Below are 11802 nucleotides of genomic sequence, written 5' to 3' on the forward strand. Positions count from 1 at the left end.
TTTTATTTATATCTTAATCTTCTTAGTTTGATTATAAAATTTTTTTCTAAAAGTTTTGATCTATTTCTTTTTATTACAATGGCTGTTATTATTACAATAATTGCACCACCTACTATACATAAAGTTAAAATTAAAGGTAATTTCCAATTTTTCTTATTACAACTATCTGTTGGTGATCTTAATAGGGCACTAAAACTGGGATCCATTGATACCTTATTTGAAAAGTATGGCATTCCAATAGATATGAGTTTGTTATAGTCATTTTCGTCATTATCTTGAATATTATTTGTTTTATTAAAATCGCTATATATTGGATCGTTATAGTTTAGTATTTTCGTTGTTGATTTTCTAACCTTATCATCAACAAAAACTCTTTTTGAAAATTTTGTTTGAAAACTTGTATCTGCAGAGTTTACTTGAAACCAATTAATCGATTCTTCTTGGGTATCATTGTTTGATGAGTAGTATTCGTCATTGGTTTTAATTGATTTACAATCATTACTTGAATGTAGTTTGGTTTTAGAGCTATAGATAACTTCGAGGGTATTTGTTGTAGAGTCAAACTGGTAGTTTGAGATACTAATTACATATTTCATAGAGTTTGATGGAATTGTTATTTCTTCACCAGCAAAGTTGAAAAGTGTTTCTTCTTTATAATAGTTTACATCTAATTCGACTGTTGGTCCATTGTCAATAAATTTGCCTTTATAATAATGTTTTGTTTCATTTATTTTAGTTCTATTATCCCATGTTAAATCTTTAGAAAATGATAAATATCTAACTTGTTCACCTAAAATATTATTTTCTCTTAAATATAATATTGAAACAGTAAAATTTAAAGAACCACCTATTATAATTGTATTACCATTTTCATCTATAATTGGTGGTGGTAGTTGAACAGATCCACTTGCTTCTTGACAATATAGACCTTTCCATCCATCATTACACAAGCATTCACCAGTTTTATTATTACATGCACCATGGTTAGAACATTTGAATGGACATTCAATATTTGTATCATAGTAATAGAATACTTCATTTGTTCCTGTTAACCCAACTGATGTTATAGATATGTTTAACGCACGTCCAAATTGATCTGGTTTAACAGAGGCATCATAGTGGCAAATAATTGTTGTTAAGTCAGGTGCATAGGGGTTCAAACATTCTATATTAGATACATATACCTTTAAATCGTTTTGTTGGAAGTCGCTAGCAGTGATTGTGATATTACCAGGGTTATTTGGGAATAATGAGCTTGAACTTATTACTTTGGGTTGAATATAGTCTGGTGATGATAAACCATTCACAGTAATATTGAATAATCTAGGGCTGGAAGAGGATGAAAACTGGATTTGTTGATGGGGAACAGTTAATTGAATAGAATCTGTGGGTATTTTATTATCATTATACCATATAGTTATTAAACCTTTATCATCACCAAAATCATTACCATTTAAAGTAACTATATTGTTGTTAATATTCGATGAGTAAATTGAGGGGTTTTTATAGATGATGTTAAATGACTTTAGTGCATTTGTAAATGAGTGTGATGTAAAAAACAAAGGGTTTGTATTCCCACTACCACTTGGTATTTGAAATTTGAATGTATTTGCATCAATAAATTCTATATTGTTTGAATCATAAGTATTACTACCGTAGTGAACTTTAACTTCATTTGAGGAACCTTGTGAATCATCCTTATTGAGGTATTTTCCAAATATAGTTAATTTTTGACCTTGTGTTGGGAATTTATAATCTAAATTTGGTTCGAATGAAGTTGGGTAGGGAATTAGATCAATAGTAGAAATTGCTCTTATTCCCAATGCATCTTGATATTCTACAGGACCACTATTTATTTTTACATTATTTGGAATATCGCAGGAAAAATCAGAAACAGTCCCATTTTTTTTAGTAAGGATGCAATAAGAGGTGACATCGATACCACTTAGTTTGAATGTTGTTCCTGGAGAATAGTTTCTAATTGAGAGCTCTATTGAGCCATCTAGTAGAACTGCAGTAGAGCTTGCGCTTATTGGTGCATAGAATGTGGTACCACTTACAGGAACACCATTTATATTAACTTCTACAATAATATTTCCTGTGTATGGAACACTATTATCACATTTAGCCTCTAATGTGGTGATGCTAAAGCTGATAATCTCTGAACAATAATTATTTCCAAATTTTATTTTAGTGTCAATTTTTGAGTTGGGTGAAAAGTTATTACCAGTAATTGTTAAATAGTCTAAAGATGAATATATTGGATTTGTTATGAGGGTTATAGTGTGTGCAACATAATATGCATAAAATCCATCAGATTTTTTACCATCAACCATTACTGTAAATATTGATCTGCCTGCGCCTTGATTGGGAGTCACCGTTAAGATGTTTGATGCAGCTGAAAAATCAATTGGTTTTTCGTCTTGATAAACTACTATATTGCTTGGGCCTGTTGCAGCATCAATATAAGTACCATAAATTTGTAGTGACGTAGTTGACCAAGTAGGAAGAGGAGATGGAGTAACTTGAGTAATCTTTGGCTTTAAAACAACCTCGTTATATTCAGTATTACCAAATATGTCATATAATATTAAATCTTTATTCTTGGAACCTTCTTTTAAAATAAAAGAAATGGTTTTCGCATCACCAGATAGAGTAATATCTTTATCATTGTATTCTATAGGGCCCATATAAACTTTTAGAGTTAAAGGTGAGTTACCAGCAAAATCCCCATATAAATAAAATGTACTATCCTCTTGAAGATACCCAGATATAGATACTTAAATAATTGTTTTTTTAAAAAAAAAAAATTAATAAATAAATTAATTACTGTTTATTTTAATATTAAAAAAGATGCACTTACGCCCATTGATATAATAAATAAAAAACAAATTAATTAAAAAAATAAAAATAGGTTTTCGCACCATTATTGTATAGAAAAAAAGAAAATTTGGTGCAAGTATAAAATATTTGTATAAAAAAATTTTTTAAAGATATCTAAAAAAAAAAAAATAAAAAAAAAATAAAAAAAAATAAAAAAAAAATTATTGTGATTTGTTTTTTTTTAATGGGGATTTTCAAAAATATCAGGTTCCAGTAAAAAAAAAAATAACCAAAACTGAGAGAGTTATAAGAAATTGATTATTTTAATAGATTATTACTATAAAAAATTTATTAATTAGAATTTGACAGAATAAAGATTTGGTAACTTTGTTTTGATGATGGTGACATCGAAATTATTTGAGGGGTGGGTACGTAGTGATAGAACACCATCTGAATCACCACAAAACTTATTTTGGTCGAATAATGATACGTCACGCAAAAATTTGCCATCACTTGTGCTATAGAATCTAACACAGTTTTCATCGCATGAACCAATAACACAATAATTGCCATCTGCTGTATAATATGAACGTGAAAAATTGAACTCTTGATTGGATCTATGTATTTCAAATTTTATATTTAATGTACCTGTTCTCGAATCAAGCTGATAAACTTGATTATCACATCCTGATACTAAAATACTACGGTCATCTGGACTAAAAACTGACATAATAATTTCACCAAATGATTCTTTTGAAGTTAAAGTTGGTCCTGAATTTAAACATCTTGTATCCCATCTTTTTACTGTTCCATCAAAAGATGATGTAACAAACCCATATGGATCATAACTTGCATATTTAACAACATTTATTTTTTTGGTATGAGCTTTTTCTAATTTTCTTAATAATGTACTGTTTTAATTTGTTAGAATTTATAAATAATTATGATTATTTTTTAAAATTTAAAATATTTACCATGAATTTATATCATAGATCGAAACAAAGTCACATGAGCCACTTACTACCATTGTATCGGATTGGCAATTTGTATGTAAACTTGATAATTTATAAAATGGATCAAATGATAAAATTTGATTTTTTGGATTTTTTGTTTTTGATAAGTTGAATAGATTAATTGAACCATTTTCAGAGCCAGCAAGAAAGCAAGGATAATTCTTTATCCAAGAAAGACCTAAAATCATAGATGGATTGCTTACAATATTGTCATAAATAATTTCATCTTTGTTTTCATCGTAAACGTGGACACGGCCATTCATAGCACCAACTACAATAAGGTTTGGAATGGATGGATTATATTCCAGTTGTCTTGGATAAACTATCTTTTCTAAAGTATTTACTCTTGGGTTTTCATTTAATATATCTTGATATTCGGTATAGTTTTTGAATATTGTCTTTGGTGTTGTTTTGTTGATATTGGTTCTACATTTCATAGTATTATTAATTTCTAAATTTAAAATATCTTTATGAATTTGATTAACTTGATACTTTTCTCTCCATGAATCACAAGTTATAAATTTCAATCTTACCAATTCAGTTGCTTGCAATCTTTCAGATTCTGTAATTTCTTGATTATCCAATATTTTTAAAGAGACCAAGTGAGATATCATATATTCTCTGTAGAATAGTGTCCTTGTTAGTGTACAGTTATTTCTCTTGAGACAGCTAAATTGATGGGTAAAAGAGTTCTCACCGATATAAAGCTCTTCAAGTTTACTATTTTTTTCTAATGCAATTCTAGTTGGAATAAGATCTCTAAGATCGGTTTTAACCATTGACAAGAACTTGAGGTTTTTTAATTCCTTGAAAGACTCTGGTAAAATTAAAGAAAATCTATTTTGGTCCAATATCAAATACTCTAATTTCTTAAAATTCTTCAATCCATTTAAACAACTTGGTACTTTAATTGCATTGTGTGTCAGGTTTAAATAGGTTAGATTTACTAAATTGCCCAATTGTTTTTCAATATCATTAATACTTGAGTCTATTAGTGTTAATTTGGTCAAAAACATTTCAAATCCCGGAAATACCTTGTTATCATCCCAGCGGCCTTTATTTAATAATACACAGTTGATCGTATTGATGTTTAATATCATTGATTCTTCGTCATATTTTTTTAATTTTGATTTTTTTTCTCTACAATAAATTTTCTTTTTTTCTAAAAATTTTGAAAATTTATATCCATAGTTTATAATTTCTTCATTATTTGTATTTGTTGTATTTGTTTGTTCATTTTCTTCATCATTTTCTTCATCATTTTCTTCTTCTTCCTCACTATTAAATTCGAAATCTTCAGATTCTTCGGCCTCATCACTATTAAATTCAAAATCTTCTTCAAAATTTTCATCTTCACCATAACTATCTTGACTATTATCCAAGAAATTTCTTGCAACTGTGGGATTTATTAATGCTGATATTGATGTAATTGTTGATGTTAATGTTGATGATATTAATAATGATGATGTTGGTGTTGATGATAATGTTGATGGTAATGTTGATGTTGATGTTGATGTTATTGATGGAGTATTAGATAAAAGAGTTGTTGATTTATTATCATCAATTTCTTCATCGTCATCTTTTTTTTCAAGGAAGTCTTTAAAAACTTTTATAAACATTTCTTCATTTGATTCTTCTTTTATTTCTTGTTCAAGTTTTTTATCTCTTATTTTGTTTAACTGGCATAAATCAATTTGAGTTTTTTTTTTTGAAAAAGCTTCTAAATATATAGATTTGAAATATTCAAAAGTCCCATTGTTGAAAATAATACTAAAAATTGTTAAGCATTCATTATTGTTATTATTATTATTATTATTATTATTATTATTATTATTATTATTATTATTATTATTATTATTATTATTATTAGTTGGGTGGTGTAAATTTATAAAATCTCTATAGATTGGTATTATTGTGGTATATCTTCTCTCATTTGGATTTATAGCTTCTAAAACAGAGAAAATGAATGAATGTAGATAGTCATATTTTAAATATTTATTTTGACCAAAACTATTAAACAAAATTTCATGTTCAACTATTACATTCAGTAGATCCATTGTTGATGTTATATTGCTATTAATGATATTATTATTATTGTTATTATTGTTATTATTATTATTGTTATTATTATTATTAGTGGCATTATTGGAATTGGGATCATTGTTATTATTTTGTAAAAATCTTAATAGATTTCTAATCGAATTTAAAGCATTAACTAAACTACTAGCTGGATTGACTTCATTATTTTCGAATGGTGCTAATAAATGATCGGGTATATAACTATATGTTCCATTGTTGTTTAGATGATATCTTGAATGGTATCTTTTTGATGGTAATTCGTTATCTTCGATTTGTGATGAATATTTTGTGCCAAGGAATGTGAAATCTAAACGTTTTGCAAATTCTGAATAAATTGAAAGAAATTCCCCCATCTTATTGTTGTATTAAATACTATTATTTTTTATAAATAGAAATATACAATAAAAATAAACTACAAACAAATTGAAAGACTATTTAATAAGTTAATAAAAATATATTACAAATAAAAAATACAAATAAAACAATTATTTTAATTAGAAAAATAAATTGATAATAAAATTTTTTTTTTAAAAATTACAAAAAAAAAAAATTTTAAAAAATAAAAAAATTAAAAATTTAATTTAATTATTTTTTATTTTTTTGTTTTTTTATAATTTTTAAAATTTATAAAAATAAAAAAGTAAATTTTTTCCTAAAACAGTAAATAAATAAAGCTTTTTTTTACAAATATTTTAATTTTAAAATGATACTTTTACTTTATTTTTTAATTTAGTTTTTATTTAATTGAGCTTGTTCTTTTTGGTATTTTTCAACTTCTTGTTGGATTTGTTGTTCAATTTTTTTTTGTTCAGCTTGTTTTTGCATTTGTTGTTCAGCTTTTTGTTGTTGTTGAGCTTGTTGTTGAGCTTTTTGAGCTTGTTGTTGTTCAATTTGTTGAGCTTGTTGTTGAGCTTGTTGTTGAGCTTGTTGAGCTTGTTGAGCTTGTTGTTGTTGAGCTTGTTGTTGTTGAGCTTGTTGTTCAATTTGTTGTTGTTTTTGTTGAACTTGTTGTTGTTGTTTTTCATTTACTAAAACTCCGGCAAAACATGATCCTAATTTATCAGCTTGTAAAGAACGGTCATATGAATAGCTAACGGCAGATTTGAAACAATTGACGACTTGTTGTTCATTTGATAAATTATTGTAATAGTATGGAATGAATGATTTGAAGCCATTTGAATAAATGTAGTTGAGTGAGTTTACTAATTTATTGGTAGCAGCTTCAATGTTACATTTCTTTGAGAATTCTGAAATTAATTTAATAAAGTAATTAAAAGATGGAACCTCTTGAGAAGATGCAGCATTTTTATTTGAATTGTCAAGTTTATCAAAGGCGGCTCTAATACAATTATTGCTATTGTTTGTTTCATCAACATTTTTTGAATTGATTGATTTTTGGACACTTAATAATACTTCATTTGTAAATAGTTCAAATTCTTGTTTGTCTGTATGGATGAACCATGGTAAATGGAACTCTGATTCTTGATTATTGTTAACATTATTGGCATTATTATTGTTTGCATCATTGACTTTTTTGTTGTTATTATTTTCGTTATTGGTTTCTGATTTTGCATTTGAATATTGTACTTTTTTATTATTGGGTTTGGCATTGGGTTGCTCGGCAAAACAAGCATGGGCAATAATAAGGATAATTAATAATGCATATAATAATTTCATTTCTTTATTCTATATGGTTTTAATAAATAATGTTAATAAATAATTTAAAAAAAAAAAGAGTTTAAATAATTTTTTAAAAATAATAAATAATAATAAATAATATTAAAAAAAAAAAAAAAAAAAAATAAACCTATTTATGTGTTGTTTTTAATGGTAATATAATATATTATGCTATCGAAAATTTGGTTGTCGTTAATTGAAAATGTGTGTATTATTATAATAGTTTTATTTTAAACTATTCAAATGAACAGTGTTATTTATGTGAGAGTGTATGAAAATTTTTTGGATATACTAACAATAGTATATGTGTGAAGTGGGTTAGGGTGAGGGTGAAATAATTGAATTGTTAACAACTATAAAATATTCTGCAATTCAACACACTAACACACTAACACACAGAAAAAAGATGTATGAAAAAAATATGCTGCAAAGGGTGAGAGTGAAAATATTTATATATTGATAATGTAAAAATATATATTACTATTTTTGTTGCTATAAAAGAATTTAATAAAAATTACCATACCATACAGATTTATATTAGATGTAAACAACAAGAGAGATAGCATGTGCATGCATTAACTGATACAATAATTGTAAAAAAAAAAAAGATATAACCTATATAAAAATTACTAAATAATAAAGAATGATTTACTAATAGTTTTCAAACAATTTTAGTAGTAAAAAAAAAAAAAAAAAAAAAAAAAAAAATTGTTATTATTTGGTTGTTAATGTTGAGGTTATATTATAAATATATTAATACTTACTTTTTTTTATTTTTTTACTTTTTTCCAATATAAAAACTGCTGCATCCATATGCTTCTGATAACCCATTTATTTTCTAATAATTATATTAATTATTGAATTGTTAATTTGTTGTAGCAATGATGTGATAGTATTGTTTTTATTTTATTACTTTATTATTATTTTTATAATAATTCAAAATTAATTTTTCTTTGATAAAATCATATAAACTGGGAAATAACAATCGATAATTTTTGAATCTTCATCAGTTGTGTTATATGCATCCAATAAAGTTTGTTTAATTGAAGGTAAAACATCTGGGTTACCTTTTTTTAAATAATTTGCATAACCTGACCATGATGAATAGTATCCTACAAAGTCATTAATTGACATTTTTTTCTATTATTAAAAAAAAAATTAATAAATGCTATATTATCATTATTATATTATAATTAATATTTACTGGTAATGAGATAGTTTTTCTTGTGGTGTTTTCATAAGTTGGCTTGATGTCTCTATATTCGTCATCAATGTATTTTCTTTCTGGAGCCCAATATTGATTACCGATGGTTTTGTAGTAGTGGTTTTGATGAATTTTTTGAGCTGCATCGTTATTGGTGATATTCATTAAACCATATGACCAAATAATTAATGAACCATCGTTTTTGAGTAATCTCCTATTATTATTGTTAATTATGATGATTTAGTTATTAGTATTTACTTTATTTTAAAAATATTTAAATTATAAATAATTACTTTGTTTCATCATAGAATACTGGGAGGTTAAACCAATGAGCTGCTTGTGCTACTGTAATTAAATCAACAGATTCATTTGGTAAGTCGATTTTTTCAGCGGTAGAGACTTTGTATTCTACATTTTTGGCTGGTTCGGCGTGTTGAATTTGACCTTCTGATGGTTCGTAACCAATTACTTTTTTAAAATATTCTGATAATCTAACGGTGGCTTGACCAGATCCACATCCAATATCAATTGCTAAATCTCTTTTATCTTTGGCACAGAAGTCATCAATGATTGAAAAAAGTTCGTCGGAATAGGTTGGTCTAAAATTTTTATAGTTTTTTGAAACACTACCAAATTTATCGTCGAATGGTTTTGCTGATGTTGACATTGTTCTTTTGATTGGAATAATTTTATTACTATTATTTAAATGTTTAATTAATTTTATAGATTTATTCATTTACTTTTTCTAAAAAAAAAAAATGGAATGAAATTTTAAAAAAAAAATTTTAATTTATAAAAAAAAATTTAAATTAAAAAAAAATAAATGAAAAAAATAAAAAAAATAAAAATTAAAATTAAAAAAAAATTTGACATTTGACACGTAATTCGAATACCATTATTATAAACTTTAGTCAGATGTCATATGTGGCTTGATTTTGGTTTTGGTTTAGGTAGCAATTTAATATTATTTTATTTTTAATAAAATATTATTTTTAATAAATTTTTTAAAATTTATAAATATTTAATAAATTAGCATTTTATTTTTATTTTTTAAAAACATTTAAGGGAATATCACCAATATTTAAAGTGTTTCTTTTAATTATATTTGAAAAGGAAGTGGTACCACATTCACGATTAAGTATTTTAATGGATGGAGTTTCATACCAAAATCTATCACCAGCTCTAGTTCTATAGAATTGTTCATATATGATTGAATAGAATAATTGACCTACACAACTACCTTGCATATGATCTTCGGCAAGACCGCCTGTAAGAGCATCAACATCATCTACTGTTTTATATGCTTGCTTTAAACGATTTTGGGTTGGTTCATCACTTGTAATATGGGACCAATTGGTGGCAACTCTGAGACCTAGTTGCATTCTTAGTGAGTTGTATAGTGGAATACCGTGATCGTGTGTCATTTGGAGATCTATACTGACCAAATCCGAACCACCTTGACCTGGTTTACCAAATAAATTATTTCTAAGGTCTGAAACTACACTGGTGTCGACATTCTCTTCTTCATTTAGGATTAGGCCACGTATAAGAGGTTCAATACCTTGGTTTAAAGCGTGGGGATTAAAAAAAGAGAATTTTAGTGGCAGTGGTTGTAAACGGCTACCATCTTCATCATAATATTCAACGCTGGATGCCATTTCACTATGAACAAACTTGAATGCTGTTGAAAAGAATTCATTTGAAACCTGAGAATTAATATTTGGATTGTAACCTGTATAGTTTGCGAAATATCCTAAAAGAAGTGGTAAATACTCTTCATAGGTAATCTTCTGAATTTGTTCGATGATACATGAACGAGAACGTTGGAAAATTGTTTCATCGTCCCAGTCAGAATAGGTTTTGGCAAACCTTCTTGCGATTCTATTATGTTCTCTTAAAAAAAGTGTATGAATTGCAAGAAGACCTGGGTTCTCATTGGCTCTTCTTTCACCTACACTATACAATTGTTCTGTTGGGAAAAGGTTACCTTCATTATCTACTGGAACACCTGGTACATTCTTTGGTGGTAAATCACCTAGTTCTGGTGTTTGATTCATTTTCATTTCACCACCTTGGTGTGTTCTTAAACTTTGACAAATATCCTCATTGTTACCATATATAGATTTCCCATCAAGATAAGAGCTTACACCATTGATTTGATCATAACATTTACCATCTTCTTCCATAACTGTTCCTTCTTCAGTACATGGTATTTGGGTATATTCACTTCTATAATAATCCATAGTCTTTGATCCGGTGCATTTTGGGTCATAATAAGGATCACATTTTGGTACTATAATAGGCCATTTGTTTTGTTCATTTGGTTTAGCAGATGCAATATTTCGACTAAAAAACTAAATAAATAAAAATAAAAATTTATTATTATTATTATTATTATAATTTTAATTTTATAATTATAAATTACTCTTCCCCAAGCATTAAACATATCAGTTAGATGTTCTTTTGAAGTAATTCTTTGAGTTTGATCAAATACAACATTACTAACTACTCTTGGTATTGTTGTAGTGATTGCAGGGGAATCCTTAACATTAAATTTTTTGGGTTTTGAAATTCTTGTAAATGGTTTGTTTGACGCACCTTGATTTGGATTTCTAATATTATTATTTTCACCACTATATGTTCTAAATTCCACTATGGTTGCATGTTAATAATCTACATATTATATTAATTACATTTCGATGTTATTTATTGTACTTACATGAATTTGTAATTGTAATAAATATTGCTATAATACAAATTAATAAATAATATAATTTCATTTTTTTTTTTATATAATTTTTTTTATTTTTATTAAAAAAAAATAAAAAATAAATAAATAATATTGTATAATTATAGTTTTTATATATTTATATTATTGCTATTGTTAATATTATTATTTTTATTATTATAAGTTATAATTACAATTTTTTTTTCTTAAAAAATAATAAAAAAAAATTGATATAAAAAAAAAAATTAAAAAAGAACTGTAGATAAAATGAACTAACA

General features: G+C 26.0%; 5 protein-coding genes across 5 annotated transcripts; all 5 read right to left on the reverse strand.

Annotated features, from left to right (window-relative positions):
- Positions 1-2: 2 nt before the first annotated feature.
- On the reverse strand, positions 3-2927 carry DICPUDRAFT_83589 (uncharacterized protein; the record flags this gene model as incomplete). Its single annotated transcript, XM_003292942.1, has 2 exons — positions 3-2779; positions 2864-2927. The coding sequence occupies 2 exons, from the start codon at positions 2925-2927 to the stop codon at positions 3-5; spliced, it is 2841 nt and encodes a 946-aa protein (XP_003292990.1).
- Positions 2928-3093: 166 nt separating this feature from the next.
- DICPUDRAFT_92970 (uncharacterized protein) lies at positions 3094-4653 on the reverse strand. Its single transcript, XM_003292943.1, has 2 exons — positions 3798-4653; positions 3094-3734 (listed from the first exon to the last, which is right to left on the reverse strand). Exons 1-2 carry the CDS (start codon positions 4613-4615, stop codon positions 3179-3181), a joined length of 1374 nt encoding a protein of 457 aa, XP_003292991.1. The 5' UTR covers positions 4616-4653; the 3' UTR covers positions 3094-3178.
- A 1951-nt stretch (positions 4654-6604) lies between these two features.
- DICPUDRAFT_92971 (uncharacterized protein) lies at positions 6605-7603 on the reverse strand. Its single transcript, XM_003292944.1, has one exon. The coding sequence runs from the start codon at positions 7590-7592 to the stop codon at positions 6645-6647; it is 948 nt and encodes a 315-aa protein (XP_003292992.1). The 5' UTR covers positions 7593-7603; the 3' UTR covers positions 6605-6644.
- Positions 7604-8534: 931 nt separating this feature from the next.
- DICPUDRAFT_157783 (uncharacterized protein) lies at positions 8535-9463 on the reverse strand (the record flags this gene model as incomplete). The annotated part of the gene is made up of 3 exons (XM_003292945.1): positions 8535-8732; positions 8797-9010; positions 9090-9463. 3 exons carry the CDS (start codon positions 9461-9463, stop codon positions 8535-8537), a joined length of 786 nt encoding a protein of 261 aa, XP_003292993.1.
- A 376-nt stretch (positions 9464-9839) lies between these two features.
- Positions 9840-11576, reverse strand: DICPUDRAFT_83593 (uncharacterized protein; the record flags this gene model as incomplete). The annotated part of the gene is made up of 3 exons (XM_003292946.1): positions 9840-11150; positions 11222-11448; positions 11516-11576. The coding sequence occupies 3 exons, from the start codon at positions 11574-11576 to the stop codon at positions 9840-9842; spliced, it is 1599 nt and encodes a 532-aa protein (XP_003292994.1).
- Between the last annotated feature and the right edge of the window lie 226 nt (positions 11577-11802).

Source organism: Dictyostelium purpureum, assembly GCF_000190715.1.
Source record: "Dictyostelium purpureum unplaced genomic scaffold DICPUscaffold_386, whole genome shotgun sequence".
Taxonomy (NCBI): Eukaryota; Evosea; class Eumycetozoa; order Dictyosteliales; family Dictyosteliaceae; genus Dictyostelium; species Dictyostelium purpureum.